At 44.8% G+C, this 20,236-nt stretch overlaps 1 protein-coding gene across 1 annotated transcript; it reads left to right on the top strand.

Annotated features, from left to right (window-relative positions):
- Positions 1-10,257: 10,257 nt before the first annotated feature.
- On the top strand, positions 10,258-12,966 carry LOC127232430 (PRAME family member 12). The gene is made up of 3 exons (XM_051198573.1): positions 10,258-10,544; positions 11,027-11,611; positions 12,386-12,966. Exons 1-3 carry the CDS (start codon positions 10,258-10,260, stop codon positions 12,948-12,950), a joined length of 1,437 nt encoding a protein of 478 aa, XP_051054530.1. The 3' UTR covers positions 12,951-12,966.
- Positions 12,967-20,236: the final 7,270 nt, after the last annotated feature.

Below are 20,236 nucleotides of genomic sequence, written 5' to 3'. Positions count from 1 at the left end.
TGAAAACAGTCTTTACTCTCCCAGGCCAATCCAAGAAATTTCCATGTTGCTGTTACTGCAGACATGTCCCTAGCAGAGGTCAGTTGCCAGCCTCCACTTTCTCCTTTTCAGTTTCCTGATCAGCTTTCCCTATTTGCTTCTTACTCTTTATTCTTGCTGAGCAGCCACCATCCTGTTCCAGCTGCTACATTCCAAAGTCAGGGTGCTCATCCTGCAAATGGAGCAGTTCAAGCTTCCACCTCCTGTGGGTAAAACAGGTGAAGAGTCAGTAGACAGAAACCAAAGACCCAACTTATTCAGCTCCATTCCTTCTAATTCAGGAGAAAGGGTTTATTTGACTTATACTTCCACACTGTGGCCTATCATTAATGGAAATCGGGACAGGAACTCCAACAGGGCAGCAAGCTGGAGCCAGGAGCTGATTCACAGTCTGTGGCTGGGTGCTGCTTACTGGCTTGCTTCCCAAGGGTAACTCAGCCTGCTTTCTATACAACAAAGGACCACTAGCTCAGGTATAGCTCCACCCAAAATGGGCTGGCCCCCCCCCCTTAATCACTAATTGAGAAAATGCCCTACTGGTTTGCCTACAGCTGGATCTTATACTAGCTTTTTCTTAATTGAGACTCCCTCCTCTGAGATGACTCTAGCTTGTGTCAAGTTAACAAAAATTATCCAGCACAATCGACCCTTTGTCAACTTGACTCAGAACACTTTTCAAGATGCAATGTAGCCCAGAGACCCCCCCCACCAAAGGTCAACAAAATGATTCCTAATGATCCTAATGATATTCTGCTATAATAAATGGGTCCCAGCCCAATTCTCATCAGAGAGGCTTCATTAAGCACCTAAAGGAAACAGATGCAGAGGGCCACAGCCAAACATTAGGCAGACTTCAGGGAATTCTGCTGAAGAGGGGGAGGAAGGATTGTGGGAGCCAGAGGAATTCAGGTCAGAAGAAAACACACAGAAGCAACTAACCTGGGATCACAGCAGCTCACATAGACTGAACCCACAACCTGGAAGCCTGCATGGGATTAACCTAGGCCCTCTGCTTATTAAGTGGCAGTTGTGTAGCTTGATCTTCTTGTGGACTCCCAACAGTGGAAACAGGGGCAGTCTCTGATTGCTCTGGGTTGTCTCTTCAAGCCTTGCTAAAAGGGGGAGGTGCCTAGTATTAGCACAACATGATATGCCATATTTGGTTGAGATCCATGGGATGCCTGTCATTATATGGAGAGAAATGAGGTGGATATTTTCAATTAAAAAAAAAAAATCCATCTTTTAAAATCCAAAATCTTTTAGAAGTTCTAAGTTTTCAACTGTGGCCTCCTGTCAAAATCGAAATTAAATGAAATAATTTCTTATTTCAAGAGTATAGGAAAAATGCACAGTCACAACCGAAACAAAACCCAACTCAACAGTGAAAATAAATCCATGTCCATGATCTAGATCCACTCTCTCTTCTGGGCTCTTCTGAAGGACTGGCGTCACTTCTCAGCTCTGCCCTCTACAGGCCAGCCACCCTCCACTGCTGCTGCTGTTCTTCCTGGTCATCCCAGGGCACTGGCATCTCCAAAATGTGGGGGTCTCCTGCTGCAACTGGGCTGCACTTGCACCAATAGCTTCTCCTAGGCTGACTTCGGGGCCTCCAGCCCCGCCCACAGTGAAAGCCTCAGCTGCTCTCCAGGACCCATTCCTGCCTTCAAACCAGGACCACCTGGGCGATTGCTGCACTAGCAAGTTCAGCTGCCAGCATGAAGCACACAGGACCTTGAGCAAATACTTCTCAGAAGATGTCACCTCAGTCATGCTGGCCTCTTCTAAATCTCAGATGATCCTTCAGTCCCAGCTGAAGAACATCCATAACCCAGCCAAGGATTCACTTTAGTTGTCCTGGTATCTTGCCGATCACAGCTGATTCTTCAGCCACAGAAACCAGAAACCAAGTAGCCCAGGAGATTCTTTGCTTCCCTCTGAAACTTCACAAGCCAGGCCTCCATCATTTGCGCTGCCCTCAAAGCTCTTATCTTCCAAGCTCATCCAGATCATCCCACTCAGCTCTCCACACTCAATGGCTTCTCTAGCCCAAAGTTCAAAAGTCCTTCCACAATTCTTCACAAAACAAGGTCAGGCTTTTCAAGCAATATCTCACACAATTCCAGTACCAAATTCTGTCTTAGAATTTCAATTGCTGTGAGATAAAGCCTGGATCACCAGCCCAGGGATGGTGGTACCCACAATGGGCTGGGCACCCCTCCCCCCATCAATCAGAAAGAAAATGCCTACAGCTGAATCTTATAGAGCAATTTTCACTGCCGGAATTCCCTCTTCTGAGATGAACACATCTCCCCTCCAAAACTTCTCATTTTCCTTCAATGAATCTATATTCACTGCAAATTAACAAAAATAAAAGAAACAAGAATATAAACCAAGATACTGGCAGTGTAGGTGAGTGTCTGAAGTATTTTCCTAGCCCTGTGTGTTCTCCATCACACTTGTAAAAAGGCCAGTGCTTAAACTTCATCACTTAGGAGGTAGAGGTAGAAGGGTTATCGCACAAGGTCTTCTAAGATTCATACTCAGTTCCAGACAAGACTGGGCTACTGAACACTATGTTTTACAAGAACAAAACCAAACCCATAAGCAGCATAGCCAGAAATAATTAAAATGATCTGAATAAAAAAAAAGGTCTGGAAGTTTCTTGAGTAACAGCCTGGAATGGCAGTCCCTGAGAGCTAAGGCTGACTTTGATGACACAGGCTGGTGAATCCAGCATTCAGGAGACAGAGTCAGGAATATTGTAATTAAGAAGGCAGAGCAGGAGATGAGGAGGCCATGTGACAGAGCTTGGGTTGAAGGGTATTTTATTGGGGGAAAGTGAGTGGGAAAAGGAAGGCAGAGAAAGGAGAGGGGAGACCTGCCTCTGGGGACAGGAGCAACAGAAAAGAGAGGCAAAGATGCAGACAGACAGAAAGATGGGAGGTAGGCAGGGCCCTTTTAAAAGGGAACACACTGAATGTGCCCAAGTGGCGCTCTTAGTGGCTGCAGCTGAGGGTTCATCCTTTCAGAACCCCAAGGACAGGCCAGTACAGATGTCTGAATACTGACAAAGGAGACCACAGATTCCAATCAGCTCAAGCTACTCAGCCAGGTCCAGGACAGTCTAGGCAACTAATCAAAATGCTGACACAAGTATGAAAAGATCACAAATTATCAAAGGAGAACATGGTATTTGAGTTCAAGGCAAAACTTCCTTTGGGTTTAAAACCAGTGTCTAATCTACAAATATGGAGACAGAAATTCTAGGGACCTGTACTATCCTGGGTCTATAGTCCTCAGTAGGGAGTGGCTGGCTGGGTGATGGAGGTGTGTGACTTACCAGAGGTGGCAGTGCTCCTATCCAAGAGGCACAGCAATTGGCTCTGGAACTCTGGGCATCTTCTCTGGCTCCTCACAAGCTTTTGTGCACCTCCTCCTCACTCCTTCCCTTTGCTGCCCCAGCTCCACCCACAGCTGCAGCTGGATTCAATGCTTAAAGCTCCAGCCTCTTACTCCATCCTAGTGGGCAGGTGTGTGTGTGGCTCAGATCCTCTCCTAGCAGGAATGAACTGAGACTATGGGAAATGCAAGCACAAACAAGCCTAACTATGTTCCTTGTTGTTGCTGTTATTGTTGTTGTTGTTGTTCTTCTTCTTCTTCCTCCTCTTCTTTTTATCCTTCTTCTTCAATATCTTTCTATTTAGTGAACCAACTTTCCTAAGGCTGGCCTCCTTGGCCAGGTGATTGACAGGCCCAGTTGAATTAACTCACAAGGTAAAGGGATAATACAACAGGATGTTATAACCTTTGGATGGATTACAAGGACAGGATTCTCCCCAGGTCAGAGGTCAAACTTAGATCCTATACTATGTCCAATAGAGGTGCTTTTCCCTAACGACCTGGACAGACCCCTAATTCCTCTGTCTCTCCGCAGAGACATCAGTAACAGCTGCTGTGGTGAAATACCCCAAGACAAGCAACTGAGATGTAGAAGAGGCTTCTGTGTCTCACAGCTCAAGGGCATGCTGCCCATCAGGACAGGGATGAGTCTGTCCATCACAGCAGGGATGCCATGGTGGCAAGACTGAGAGGCAACTGTCAGGCTGTGTGCACAAGCAGGGAGCAGGGAGAAAGCAAGGGTGGTGCTGAGTTTGCATCGCCTTTCTTGTTCAGTCCATGACTCCAACACATGGAGTGGTGACCTCAGCCTATGACACAGGACCTCCACATTGAGAGTGAAGCTCCCTGCCTGACTCTTCAGAACAGCAGCAGGCATGGTGCCTTGATGAGTCTAAAGCACCAAGGTGACAAGGCTAGCCATTATATAAATTGTTCTTTTGTTTTATTTGTTTTTCCAGACAGGGTTTGTGTGTGTCACCCTGGATATCCTGGGACTCCATAGACCAGGGTAGCCTAGAACTCTCTGAGCTCTTCTTGTCTCTGCCTTATGAGTGCTGATATTACAGGTGTGCTCCACCAAGCCCAAATTCCTAAATTGTGACATTCACTGAGCAATGGGCATTTTCACTGGAGTTGGAGTGAAGGCTGTGGCCAATGGGATTCAATACTTCCAAGTATTTGATCTTTTGGAATTTAGCAACACAGGTGATGAGATCCTCACAGACGAGAGCTACTTGCATTTTCTAATGTCCAAAGACTCAAACCATCACACCATCCTACCATAATGAACCCAGAATTTCACTCTCCTGAATTCCCAGAGACTTCTCTCTTAGGTGATTGCAGTCTGTCGAGTTGGAACACACTGAATCTCTTTTGCCAAACCTTGCACCTCATCCCTAATAGAAGAGCACATGCACAAGGAACATAGAAATATGAAAGAGATTATCATCAGAAACACAATTTAAAACAACAATGGAGAAGGGCCCCAAGACCTTACCCTTGGTGCAGGAGCCATTGGCAGTGGATGGCTGCAGAGAGTCACTCTCCTCTCAGGTCTTGGATGCTGATTGATTGTGTATGTCCCAACGGATGGAAGCACACCTATTCCATACAGGTAACACTAACTGAATTCGAGAGGTTGTTAAATCAACAATGAAAAGTAGCACATGTAATTGCCGGAGTTGTGGTGAGGTACAGTGTTAGAGATGGAGATAGTGATGGATGGATGGATGGGCATTATCAAAGTGCATTGCATAAATGTATGGAATGTTCAAAGAATTAAAGGAAAGGTGGGGGTTCCATTATACCTTGGGTAGAATGCCCAGAGTCAGGAACACTAGAATTCCCAACTGCTAAGGAGAACACTTTGTACCAGGGACCAGTGAGAATACAATCTGGCACAGCGACTTTGAGAGAAAATTATGCCTGTTTCCTTTTTATTTATTATTATTAATTTATTTTTCACATCCTAATCTCGGATCCCCCTCCCAACTATTCTCCTGCTCTCCCCCCCTTCTTCCCACCTCCAATTTGCATCTCAGAAAGGGTAAGGCCTCCCCTTCCCGAAACAGATGGAAGCAGGTTCAGAAATCTACAACTAATCAATGGGCCCAGCTCCTGGAGTACAATTAAAGTGAGGGAAGAGCGATAATATGAACAATGGAGTCCAGACCATAATGGGGGAAATGTAGAAACTCGTGACTCAGGTCTGACAAATGGGAAACCTGCATGAGACCCAGCCCTCGGTGATTTTGCAACAATGTCTAACTGAGCAGGAAGGTGAACCACACTGAATGGAGTGGTAGGTACCATCTTGTAAGATGTACAGTTTTTCCACCCGCCGCGGTCTGGTCCTGCCACTGCTCCAGCCCCAAATAACACACTGAGACTCTGTATTAGATATAATTCTGTTGGCCCGGTTACTTGTTTCTTATCGGCTAGCTCTGCCTTAATTATTAACCCATTTCTGCTGATCTATGTATTTCTCTTACCGGGGAGCCAGCATACTGCTTTCTCCCAACTCTCCATCTTGGCTCCTCCTTACTACTTCCTATTTCCTCCTTGTCTCCTAGTCCCTCCTATCTTCCTTTCCTATTGGCCAACATTGCTTTATTCATTAACCAGTATGAGAAGCATATGTACATAATGGCATCTCCCATCACCATCTGATGGACCACACGCCAGGAATGAGTTTAAGAGAAATCAAACAGCACTGCATCATCTTTCTGCTTCCTGTTTGCTCTCCATGAGCAGGCCCCGCCCACTCTTTCCACCACTTCTTTCCCACAATTCCACGCCTGCAGTGCATTTCAGGATCAGTGGCCACACAAACCCCTTTCCCTGTTAAGTTGCTTCTGGTGAGGTTTCTGGTTTAAGGCCAAGAAAGAGCACTGGTTACTTATCTTTAGTGGTAGTAACCTTGCCTGGGGAGAGTGTGAGCCAGGCTCCATTCCAGACACAAACCCCTTCTAGTGATCAATACTGTTAGGAGGGAAGGGAAGGGACTTGTCTCCAGAGGAGCTTGTATGACACTTGCTTACATGTTAGTGTACATTCTTGACATCATGAGCAGTGAGAGCTTGACATTCCCGCCAGAGGCCTGGGAGCCTGGTATGGATGTGGGGGTGACTATTATGCCATGGGAGCATAGAGAAGGGACAAGGAAAGAAATGTAGCACTTGGTCAAAGTGACTCTTTGAAAACGGCCTCACTTGGGGCCGTTGTTAACTTGTGATTCCCAGTTAACTAGTCCATTTGTAAAGTCTCTATTTCCATACACTGTGGAGGCTTTTCTCATTTTCAGGCTCACTGACCATCTGTTTAATTGTCCTACTATTTTTTATTAGTTTGGGTTTAAACTGAACCTGGCTCTGATCTTTGAGTCTTTCCAGCTAATGTTGATTCTTGATTTCCTATTTTTTTGAGTTGCATTGGTCGAGTATCATTTGGAAACTCTCTTCTTTTTAATGTACAAATGTAGTGCTATAAATTTGTTTAATTGGTTTGTCACTTTATCTCAATGGTAAAACGTCCCCTCTGTGTTAGTGACATCCTGTCACTGACAGATACAGTTAGACCTAACACCATAAGAGACAAAGAAATAAAACTTTTGGAGTGGATGAGCCTTGATACCACCAGAAAGTCATGGCAGAGACTTCTCTGGTGAGCTGATCTCACACTAATGTTTCCAACAATGTACTTCGTCTCTACCTATAAGTCTACCTATGGTACTGGATTAAATCCCCTTACAAAGACAATAAATTAATTAGAATAAACCAGACAGCCTTAAAGGTTTTGTCTTTTTTTTTTTTTTTTTTTAATCAGCACTCTCATTTTCTTTTCATTTGGGAGTTTTTCCCCCACTTGGGTATTAACCTATGGGATTTAACATATTAAGTTTAAGTTAATAGCCCTTTAATATTATTGTAATTTATTAATGATTAATTATTTGAGATAAATTTCTCTATGTAGACCTGGCTGACCTGAAACTCAGAGAGATCTCCCTTCACCTCCTGAGTGCTGGGTGTAAAGTCATATGCCACACTGCTAGGTCTAATGTCTTCTTTTCTCGTCTTCTTTTTCTTTCTTTCTTTCTTTCTTTCTTTCTTTCTTTCTCTCTCTCTTTTTCTCCTTCCTTCCTTGTTTTTCTTTTTTAAATAAAAGAGCAACTGCCCCAAAACTTTTTGAGATGAGGCTGGTCTTGAAATGACAGATATCTAGCCTACCTGCCTCTGCCTTCTGTTTGCTAGGATAAAGATAGGTGTCAATCTGCCCAGGCAATTTACTCCTCTTGAGGTAAGGTCTTCCTCAGTGCTGAGGGAATATCGAGCAACATCAAAAAGGATGGCGTCTCCGGCACCATGACTTGGACAGATTTCATTCCCACTCTGGGACCCCAGGCTCTCACTTAGTGGCTTCCAGGCCTGGATGTATAATCCTCTGCTGTGGATGCCAAAGAAACCTTCCCTTTGGGTCCCACTCTGCCTCGATAACATCTGTAATTAAATGGGGTTTGTGGCTCACTCCTGCAATCCAGCACTCAGGAGGAAATGAAGCAGAGGAAATACATTAGTCAAGGCTAGGATTCTGATACAGCGTGAGTTCTAGGCCAACCTGGGCTACATAAATGCCCTATTTAAAAACAAATTCCACCAAAAGGGGAAAAAAAGAAGAAAGGAAGGAAGGAAGGTAGAAAAATCTTAGTTTTGTGCAGTTAGTCTTAATTCCTTCCCTTTCCTGCCTGATGACCTAATCCAGACACTGGAAACACCAAACCTCAAAACCAGTTAAGATGGTGAAGCTTCAACCATCTACTCAAATTGCAGCTTGTGGGTGGGGCAGACTGCAAAGGGGAGGAGTTAGGAAAAAGCCTGAAAAGCTTCAGAGGAGCCAGAGAAGATACTCAGGGTCCAGGAGCAGAGAGCCACTGCCTGGCCAGCTGGGAGAAGACAAGCAGTCCCAGTAGCTGCTGAGGTAAGTCAGCCTCTCCATCAGGACTCCACATCTCACCCAGCCAGACACTCTCAAAGGCACAGGGGTTCTTATTTTTGTTTGCAGATGAGGCGATGGGGGGCTGATTTTGACTCCAAGTGCAGCTTTGTCTTGCTCTTAAATACCACTTTTTTCATTTTTAACTTGTGATTGTTTTAAATCTTTGGGTCAAGTTTTGCCATGTTGCCCAGATTGTACCAGAACTGTCTGAGTAGCCTAACCTGGGTAGATATTTAAGTTATAAGAGTTTGCTTCTTTTGCTGGTTTTACTTTCTTTTTGTCTTTTTGATTTTTCAAGACAGGATTTCTCTATGAAACAGTCCCAGTTGTCCTGGAACTCAATATTATGTGTACAAATCAGGCTGGCCTTGAACTCAGACATCTGCCTGCCTCTGCCTCCCAGGTCCTAGGATTAAAGGTGTGTGCCACCACGCCCAGGAGTTGGTTTTACTGTTTGTTTGTTTATTGACTTATGGTTTTATCCAGGCAGGGATGCTCTTTAGCTGTGGAAGCTCTCCTGGAACTGGCTCAGTAGACCAGGTTGGCCTTGAACTCACAGAGAGCCACCTGTCTCAGCCTCCCTAGTGCTGGCAATTAAAGGATCTCACCACTGGCTTTACTTTCTAAAACAAACTGCTTTATAGGCACAGTGGTACACGCCTTTAATCCCAGTATTTGGAGCCAAAGGCAGTCAGAGTTTGAGGCCTGGCTGGTCTATATAGTGAGTTCCAGGACAGCCAGGGAGGGATAGAGATCCCCTGTCAAATAACAGCAACAATAATAAAAATATGAACTCTTATATCCAAGGTAAGTATATAAACTCCATACATATCTTAGCTGACGTTGAAAGTGACCCCTCTGGCGCTACTTCCTATGGACTGGTAGGGAAAGGCGTTGTGGCCTCTTTATCCAGTGCTGAGGATAAACCCAGAGCCTGGTCAATGCTAGGCCAGCACTCCAAAAGCTGACCTACATGCGAAGCATCTAGCTTTAAGTTTTTTCTTTCTTTTATTTTATTAATTTACAGTGAATAGGAGATGATAATAAAGGGAAATCAGAATTTCTGGAGAGTTAGAACATTTTAAAGGGAGAAACACCTTAAAATTACTTAATTTTTGATTATGGTTCCTGATCTATTGAGGGGGTCCTGCGGGGGGAGGAGGACTTATCCTAGGCACATGAACTGCCTTTTAGAAGTCCATTATATTAAGGCAGGGGTGGGGGTTACCTTGCCTAGCCTGATTCAGGGGGAATAGGTTTGGTGCAGTCTTAACTGATATCCCAACATTCACTGCAAAAGGCAGGCCTTATCCCCTTTGGGATGTGGTTGAGTAGTAGGTTAGGGTGGAGGTGGGGAATAGTAGAAGAGGGGGGAGGGGAACTGGGATTGGAAATTAAAATGACAAAAGACGTTATATTAATTATTCAGTTTTTTCTTTGTTGCTGTTAACAGAAAGACTGCTGAATTGAAATTTAGTTTGGTATTTATTATGAAGACCTGAATGGCATGGAATTTGGCATGTGGACCAGGGTACAAATCACAGAAATCCTTTCTCTGCCTCCTCAACAAGCAAAAAGCATGCGTGTCTGTGCGTGTGTTCAGGTCTCAAGAACCACAGCTGGCCTGGAACTACTTGTCTTCTAGCTCTTCACCCACAGCACCCTGGGATGACAGAGGCCAGAGGCACCATGTTTGGCAGGATTTTTTTTTTCTTGAAATTCATCAGTTTGTGACCTTTAAGTCATACTTTCTGGAGATTGAATTGTGCTTATATGAATTGACATTTCCTTGGATGTCTTACTTAGATATTTCCAGGACCCAACAAAATGAGCATCCGGACCCTACCCACACTGGAGAAGCTGGCAAGGAAGGCGCTGTTGAGAGATGAGGCCTTGGCCATCTCTGCTCTGGAAGACCTGCCCAAGAGGTTCTTCCTACCACTGTTCCAGGAGGCCTTCAGTTGCAGACTCCGGAGGATTGTGAGGGCTATGGTGGCAGCCTGGCCTTTCTCCTACTTTCCTGTGGCGGTGCTGATGGACACCTGCAATTGGGATTTCTTTCGGGCTGTGATAGAAGGACTGAGGGCTCTGCTGAGACAGCACGATCACCCTATGTAAGTAAGACCCATGCGGGGTCACATGGAGGAACCTGGGGTACAGAGAAGACAAATTCAGAGTTGAGATAATGGGGTCAGAGGGAAATCAGAGGCCTTGGTAGCATCAGCCTGGAAGACTGCAGAAGCCTTGCCTGCTGGTGAGCTCTGATGGGGAAGGACAGTTGCGTGTGGGGGAGGAATAGAGAAGATGTGGGCACAGGGGGAGGAGCCTGTCCCTGTCTCTCCCACAGGCACTAGTAGTACCAGGTCAAGAGTAACTGATTGCAGGGAAGCAAGGCAGAGGGCTAGTGATGCAGCTCAGAGAGAGCCATTGCCAGGGACCATGAGGTTGTTGGACACTCAGTGCTGGGAAAAAACAAACAAGCTTTGCAGAAATCCTCATGGGAGAAAGGCAGAGCTGACATGAGAGGTGTGTGGAAAGGACCTGAATGTCTGTGGGGTCTCCTCTCTCAGTGACCCTTCACCTGTCTAACTCACAGGAGGGGGAATCTTCGAATACTGGATTTTCGGAGGGTGCACCGTGACGTCTGGACCATAGAGGCTGGGACAGAAGATGGGGACTGCTCAGCTGAGACTGTGAGTGAGAAGCAAGCAGTGAAGCCCCCTCCCAGATATGAGCAGAGGCATCGAGTGAAGGTGATAACTGACCTCTACTCCAGGTTCACACAGGAGGAAGAAGAAACAGACTTCTTGCCAGGGGCTCATGGACGAGCAGACTCCCTACAGATCCACTGTTTAAACATGGAGATTGTGTTATTGAACCTAGATAATTTCTGGATGTTCCAGGAAGTTTTGCAGCTAGAGAAAATAGAGGTGTTGGAAATCACCATCGACCAAACTTGGAGAGCTCTTACATGTCTCTCTCCTGACTTCGTTCAGATGAGAAATCTTCACACATTTTCTCTAGTGTGTATCTACAAGACCAGGCTTTGCCCTGTTTTTAAATCACACTACAAGAGGTTAATCCCAATGTGCATATCCCAGTTTTCCAGTCTCAACGGTCTTCTGAATCTCTATATGGATGGCATCTGTTTTCTCCGTGGCCACATGAGACACTTGCTCAGGTAAGGATGGATAGAGAGCTGTTTCTACTATCAGAGCAAAACTTTGCATTTTATGTTAAAGAGTTATGGGCCTGACATCTTCCAGTTCTTGGATAATGAATTGTAAAGGAGTTGTTAGAATATCGTAGCATGGTCTTGTTTCTATATAAGCTAAAGCTAGGTGTCCCATGACCAGACATGAATCAGAGACCTCATTTGGGGTAGGAAATGTGTACATAGTGTGTCACAAATGCTGATGCACTGGTCGGATTTAGTGAGAATGCTGTACTTTCTCCCTTAGATCCTGGCTAAGCTAACAGGAAGGGAACAGAGAAAGGAGGGAACCCAAAGAGTGGAGGATCAGAAAGCCCGCATAGCTCCCAGGGGGTCTGTGCTCAATTTGTGTGAACAGCCACCAAGATTTCCCATGCAGGAATTGCTTGGAACAATAGGGGCTGAGAGGATGGGAAATGGCCCATAGGGGTTTGAGGGTCAATATGGGGTGGAGACTGGGAATCCCCACAGAGGAGGTGACAGGGAGCAGAGGGCAGTGACAACTGCCTGAAGTACTGTCAGGTCGTCCATGGGTGGGTCCTTCCCTTATGTGCACTAGGGTATAACAGCCGCACAGGTATTCTGTGTCAGTGAGGAGAAGGTGCTACAGAGCTGTGCACTGAGCCATCCCACAGTGGTCCAACTGACACTGGGACACATGTCCCCTTCTACTGTTGTGTAATCCCACCACAACCCTCTCCAGCATCATCTGTCAGAACTAACCCTTTGGTCTCTGCCTAGGAACCTGAAGAATCACCTGGAAACCTTCTCTGTCACTCACTGCAAGCTGTTTCGGTTAGACTTATGTCGTTTATCCGAATGTCAGCATCTCTGTCAACTAAAACATCTGGACATGAGTGGAGTCCTACTGTCCAATTTCTGTCTGATGCCTCTCAGGGTTCTCCTGCAGAAAGTGGCAGACACCCTTGAGACTCTGGAATTGGAGGGGTGTGGGATAAAGGACTCTCAGCTCAGTGTCCTCCTCCCTGCCCTCAGCCAATGCTCCAAGCTCACAAAGGTCAATTTCTATACCAATGACTTCTCCATGAATGTCTTGAGTGACCTTCTCCACCACACAGCCAACTTGAGCAACATGGTGATGGAGCAGTACCCTGCCCCTCAGGAGTGCTATGAGCTGGGTCTGGTCTCCATAGAGAGATTTGAACAATTTTGCCCTGTGCTCATGGATACCCTCAGGGCCATAAGGCAGCCCAAGAGCATCTCCTTTGCTACAGATGTCTGCAGTAGATGTTCTAAGCGCTGTGTGTATGAGCAGGAGACCAGGCTTTGTTCTTGCTTGCAGTAAATAGGGGAGTGTTACTTTTGGAACTTGGCATCTCATGGTGGATACTTAGAGGGCTTTGTGTAGGGGTCTTAAAGTACAGTATGGACACACCTATGAAGGAGGTTGGGTTACAGAGGTGTTTAATCCAGGATACTCAGTGTAGTAGGCTGCAATGGGTGAAGATCAAAGATGACAGTAGGAAAAGGCAATGGCAAGGAAATGGGATGTGTTTTAATCCACGCTATGATCTTTATTTTTTCTTTGTCACCTAAAGAATATTTAACTGTAACTTGCTAGCCTTGATCTCTTACAAAACTTACTTTTCATTGTTTTAGTTATGTTTATGTGATGAGGAGCTGCATGTCCCCTAGTACAAGTACCAGAGGCATAGGATTCCTATATCAGTTGTCTGACTTGGTTGCTGGAAGCCAACTTTGCTGCTCTAGAAGAGAAGCAAGTGCTCTACAGTCCTGAGGCATCTCTGTCTCCAGCTCCTGGCCTTGAACTCTTAATCCTTTTGTTCTGCCTCCACCTTTTTATTTCTGAGATTATCAATGTGGCTACCATAACTTGCCTCTATCTTTCATGGATCCTAAAATCTGTATGGTCACTACTATATAAGTCTCCTGTATGTGGTCAAAATTTCTCTGTTTGAAGTCCTTTCTACAATAGATAACTATTTTCACTATTCAATTGTAATCTTCATCTTTTATCTTTAATTCACTTAGCCCATACGTGTTCTCATATTTTTGGGTCTCATCTGATAGGCCCAAAATAACTTTGGGCCAAACTCTTATTTTTGTGTTTATTAAAATACAGATCCATTGCTTCAATATTGGCCACCATTGTTGACTGACTTCCATACAGCAATTACCTATAAGCTTTTGTAACAAGTACACTGTAGAAAGAAAGAAAAACATGAAAAGATGTGATTGCCATGACAGTACCATTTGAGACATAATCTTAAAATTAACCCTTACTAGAAATCAGGATCAGTCATAATTCTCTTGATGTTATACTCATGCTGAATATCATCAGAAGTTACACACTGACCTCAAGACCTCATGATGTGCAAATCGTTTTATATTTTATCTACAGTTAGTGCTCACAGACCAGCCCATTCTTAGGAAGGAGGGCACATCCTAGACCTATTCAATGATTGTCTTGTGTTCTTCTGAATCAATGCATTTTCGGAGACAGCTGGACTCTGTAAGCAGGATCTGCATGCCAGGCTTTCAATTAGACTCTTTTAAGTCTTCATATGCAGCAGAGTTTATGATGTCTGGGTGATGTACAGCACAGCCCCAGAGATGAAGTTCTGCATAGAGAGGGTCACACCCTCCTGTCTCTCTGGTTCATCTCCTCTAGTTACAGTTTCTATAGGAGGCCCTGAACCCTGAACATGGAGATTCTTGGTCACCAGCTTACAGGGGACATGCCCTGATTGATCTCCTTTCAACACATACTATAAAACACACAGAGAACCTGGCTAAAGATCAAGGAACTGAACAAGACAAGGCATTACATACAAGCCAAATGTTCTACCTGGTAGTCAAGCCTCAGAATGTTAGAAAATTTAAGGGTACTTGGTTGTTAGTGATGCTGTTTATATTTTAGAGCTGTGGTTTCAGTTGTAGAAAACAGATTGGTTTGAAACTCACTTTGCAGATTATTCTGCTCCAAAACTTCCAGCCATCCTCCTGTCTCAGCTGGGGGTATAGCTCAGCTGGTTGAGTGCTTGCCTATGCATCAAGCATCCCCTGGATTTGACCCCTTGCCCCCAGCTCCACATGACAGTAGCTGTGGTTGTTCATGCCTGTAATCCAAACACAAACGTGGAGGAGGAGGGAGCATGTGAAGTTCAAGGTCTTCCTCGGCTGTAGTCAGAGGCCACCAGGGTAAGTGACATCCCGACTCACAACAGCAAAGGGCTAAAGACACTACAGGAACTTGAGTGGACCTTACTAAAGCAAGGACAGCATTGAAACAGGTGCCAAAGCTGTGCAAGAGGACGGCACCCAGTCTAAAGTGGTTGCTGGTCTGCAGAGCTGGGCCAAGGAAAAGAGGCAAAGAGGAAAGCTGTATCTGAATGTGAATTCAAGTGGTTCCAGTGGCTCAGGGGATCATGCTATGCTGCAGTCCTGGGGCAGAGCTGGGGGTTCATTGTCCGGAGATCTGGTGACATAGAGAGTGTGAAGTGCCAGATGTCCCTCTTTACAGGATGCAGCAGAGGAGTGGCAATCTACTGATCTCTTGTGTCCAATAACTACAAGGGCTGCCGTTCAGATGCAATATTTTATGCCACCTGTCTATTTCCTTCTGGTTGCATTAGCCAGTCTCCTAAGTGGTAGTATTTGTGTGAAGTAACTGTCCAGGCTGGAGAGATGGTGTGGTTGCTAAGAGTACTTGCTGCTCTTGCACAGGATCAGAATTTGGGTTCCAGAACCCATGACTAGCATCTCAAACCACCTGTAATTTCTTGCTCTAGAGGATTCTAGGCCCTCCACTGGCCACTGCCAGCATACACCACCTCCCACCACACACAGCATATACTCACATAGACATGTACATATACAAAAATAAAATTAAAATAATTCTTGAAAAATCAAACCATAAAGGCTGGAGAGATGGCTCAGAGGTTAAAGAGCACTGGCTACTCTTCCAGAGGTCCTGAGTTCAATTTCCAGCAGCCACATGGTGGCTCACAACCATCTGTAATGAGATCTGTTGCTCTTTTCTGACGTACTAGCATACATGCTGACAGAACACTGTATACATAATCAATAAATCTTTAAGAAAAAGAAAAGAAAAAAATCAGACCATAAAGGGAAGTTTCAATGGAAAAAATTACACACATTTTGGCGTTTGAACACAGATAGAATAAACTGTAGTAAAATGGAGGCATTCGGCAGTCAAAGATACTCTTTGAAATAAAAATATAATTACATCATTTCCCTGCTGTGTATAATTTCCTCCCTTCCATTCAATATCAGTTTCAAGTTTTTGGTCTCTAATCCTTAATTGCTATAGATTTATTCATATGCAAATAATATATAAATCCAATCTTGAGTCCATCTTATGTTTTATGTGTGTATATTTTTATGGCTTTTTCTTGAGTAACCATGATGGTTCTCATCCCAGCTGTTTAATATATCTTATTTGTTTGTTTGTTTGTTTGTGTTACTAGATAGGTTTCTCTGTGTTTTTTTTTGAGGTTGGCCTGGAACTAGATCTTGTAGACTAGTCTGGTCTCAACTCAGAGATCCTCCTGCCTCTGCCTCCTGAGTGTTAGGATTAAAGGCGTATACCACCACTCCCCGGCAATATATTTTATTTACTAATTTTGTGTTTTCCCTCCTTCCTCTCCTCCCAGTTCCTCCCCATCTCTCCGCCTATCCCCAGCCCCCATCTACTCCTCCATTTCTATTGAGTGGAGGGTTGGTCTCCCAGTGATACCCATCAAGATGAAGGCTGGCTGAGGCAACCCTGTATGAGGATGAGGGTACAAAGCCAGCAAGAGTCAATTGCTCCTGCTGCAACTGTTAAATCCCACAAGAAGACCAAGCTACACAACTGTCACATACATGCAGAGGGCCTAGGTCAGTCCTGTGTAGCCTCCCTTGCTGTCCATCCAGACTCTCTGAGCTCCTATGGGCCTAGGTTAGTTGGTTCTGAGGGTTTTCTCATGATGTCCATGACCCATCTGGCTCCTACAATTCTTCCTCTCTTCAGCAGGATTCCTGAGGTCTGCATAATGTTTGGTTTTGGTTCTCTACCTCTCTGTCTATCAGTTGCTAGATGAAGCCTCTCTGATGACAGTTGGCTAGGTATCAATTTATGAGTGTAGCAGAATATCACTAGGAATCAAGTCATTGATTTTATTGCTAGTGGTGTTTGGTTCTATGCTAGGTCTCTGGGCTGTCCAGTTTCTGGGTCCTGGCCTTCCAAACAATGTCAGTGGTGGGCTGTCTCTTATGGTCAGGGTCTCTAGCTGGACCAGTCATTGGTTGGCCACTCCCACAAGTTCTGTGTCTCCTATACTCCAGCACATCTTACAGGCAGGACAAATTGTAGGTTGAAAGTTGTGTGGCTGGGTTGTTCTAATCCCTCCATGTAGCTTGCCAAGCTACAGAAATGGCCATTTCAGGTCCCGTAACCCCCATGACTTTCTTAGGTCAGGATGCCAGAGTGGTCTAAGGTCAGACTCAAGCTCAGCATCCTCTCAGCAGTTTTTAATCACCTGTAACTCTCTGTCTCTCTCTCTCACTCTCTGTCTCTCTCTTTATGTTTGTGGGGGGGGTACTCAGTGTTGTTCATTATCTTTTTTTGTACACTGTGGAGTAACAGAGCAGTGTCCATACTGAGCTCCACGATGTCCAAGTTAAAAAAATCTATCAGGAAACAGTTATGGTGGCACATGTCACATACCTAGAATCCCAGCTGTTGGGGCTGAGGCAAGAATGTCAATATTTAATGATTATCATCTACTAGCAAGTTTAAGTCCAGCTCAGGCTGCTTAGTGAGTCTAACTAGGCCAAACTGGAACACACAGTGGAACGCTGTCCTAAAAATTCATAAAAATTGAAGATGTGTGCCAAGGAAATAAGATCATTTGGTCTGTACCTGGTGCATAGGTTCCTAACTCCAGCTACCCTGGATGCCTAAGCATGGGGACTGAAGCTCAACCTGCCCAGTCAGTTTAGTGGCATGTCATGTAAAAGGAAAGGTAAACACTGGCATTGCACAGTGCTGGTTAGTTTTTAGGCTTTTAGGTTAAATGGGAACCCCTGCTGGGTGAGGTGGCACACACCTTAAATTCCTGCACTCAGGAAACAGTGGTAGGTGGGTCTCTTTAAATTCAAGGCCAGCCAGTTCTACACAGTAAATTCCAGGACAGCCAGGGTTCACAGGAAAACCCTGTCTTCAAAAAACAAACAAACAAACAAAAAAACTGAAAGAAGGAGGGAGAGGGGGGGAAAGGGCGGGAGGAAGGGACTGAGGGAGGAAGGGAGGGGGAAAGAAAGGAAGAGAAAGAAAAAGAAACCCGCCTGTAGCAAGTCTATGGGGCATTTTCTTGATTAATGAAGGGCTGAGACTATTCTTGGTTGGGCAGTGTCCACATGGGCTTATGCTCCTGGGGAAGAGGAGAAAGTAAGACAGAAATGAGCAGTCCTCTATGCATCGGTTGGGCCTCAGTTTCTGCTTTGAGCTCCTCAGCTGACTTCCCTTCATGATGAATGGTAAGCTATGAGGTGAATAGACCCTTCTCTCCCCATGTTCCATTTTTATCACAGTAACAGAGAAAGTTACACAAAACAGCCTTTGGCATTCCCTGGGTTCAATTTTCAATCCCACGAGAAACACATGCGTGCCTGGAAGAAAGGTTGAGGCTCTGCGGTTGGGTGTGTATTTGTACACTTGTTTGTAATTTGCTGTGGGTCATACCCACAGTCTTGTGCATTGTAGACAAATGTTCTACCAATGAACTCTCTCCTGAGCCAAGGGGGTGTGTCCTTAGCTGGACTTATGACCAAAGCAGGACAGCATAAAATATTTGGGATTTGATAGGAAAGGTTTGAACTATTCTTGTTCAGACACTTAGAAAATAAAGATGTCAAGCCAGTTGTGTAGGAACAGGCTCTTAATCCCAGCACTTGAGAGGCAAGGTCAGGAGGATCTCTGGGTGCTCAAGGCCATCCTGGTCTACATCTTGAGTTCCAGGACAGTCAGAGCCATGTAAGGTCATGTCCTCACTTCAGAGGCTTAGGAAAAAGGATTGAGAGTGTGAAGTCAGCTTTGAAATATGTAGAGAAACAAGGTTTTGTTTTGTTATGTTTTGAAATAGGGTTTCTCTCTGTAGCTCTGGCTGTCTTAGAACTACCTCTGTAGGCCAGGATGGCCTAGAAGTCAGGGATCTACCTGCCTCTGTCTCCCAAGTATGCTAACTTTTCTAAGAAAAGTAGGACCTGTTGACAACTCATTGTTTGTTTGTTTTGTTTTTGCTTTTTTGAGGCAGGGTTTCTCTGTATAGCAGTTCTATCTGTCCTGAAACTAGCTTTGTAGACTGGACTGGCTTCAAACTCACTGAGATCTTCCTGCTTCTAATGCTGGGACTAAAGGTGTGTGCCACCACTACCACCCAGCAACATAACATTCTTTTATCATCTTTTTTGCCTCATTCTGTGTTTATCAATGAGTCCCTATGTAGGGCAGAAGTAACTCCAGCCTATCTAACTTTGTTGCCGTATATGCCACAGTTACCTGAGTGTATTGTGGGACCAGGCTTGCAATCTGATCTGTGGACAACTCCTCTGAATCTTGAAGACCTTTTTTAAAGTTGACTTTGTTTTGAAAATCTTGTTTCTGAGTGCACACAAGGACAGATGTTTCAAGAACGTCTCAGAGCCTCACAAAGAGACCTGGCCTCTGTATGTGTATCACAACCTCCGAGGCATAAGGAAGACCTTCAAGTAGATAAGGACATCTCCCTAAAAGCAGGAGTGGTGGTATCTTCAGGACTGTCCTGTGAAGCTTAGACACAGTAATCCTGGGAGAAGGAATAAATGATTCATAAGAAATTTTCCATCATTCCAGTATCCCCAAATTATACAAATATTCAAAGTCCCCCAAATATGCACCAGGTGGAGATGAAAACCAAAGATGGCCCTACAGCCATCTTGTGGCTCAGCTTTGCTGGATTTTTGTCAAACAGCTGTGCTGGCATTATTATTTTGACATCCCCAACAAATATGGCTCTGCCAGGATTGTGATTGTACAAGTTCAATATGTTTCCCCCACCAAACTCTCATCAACAGTTTCCAAGTCAGTAAATATGGTTCAACACTTCTTAAAACTAGATGCCATGACTGTCACATCATTAAAAATTATTTCCCACGTAAAGTCTCTGGTGCCCAGGCTTAGCTCTTGTAATCATTCCAATGAAAGGAGTTATAACCTTGCACAATTGTGTAGGTACTTTTGTAAATAGGATGTCTAGCAGTGCAATAGAATCCTATCAAATCATGGAACTCTGGCCCAGAGAACAAACACTCATCCAGGGCCAGATTCAAACTGGAACTGATACCATCGGTCACAAAATGTCTGAGATTCCCTGTCGGCTGCTGTTCTGCTGGTTCAGCTAGTGAGGAGGAAGGACTCCTGCTCTGTTAGTATGGTTGGAACATTGCTTCAGAATAGTGATTCAACCAAGGCAGTAATTGTCATCGTTTTCATTCTGGCACTCTCTTCATCAATTCGGTCCTTAAATGTCAAGGGCATTTTTCTTAGCAGAATGAACACTTTAAATA

This window comes from Phodopus roborovskii, unplaced genomic scaffold (assembly GCF_943737965.1).
Source record: "Phodopus roborovskii unplaced genomic scaffold, PHOROB, whole genome shotgun sequence".
NCBI lineage: Eukaryota > Metazoa > Chordata > Mammalia > Rodentia > Cricetidae > Phodopus > Phodopus roborovskii.
The sequence above is the reverse complement of the archived record's forward strand: the minus strand, read 5'-3'. Positions and strand labels throughout refer to the sequence as shown.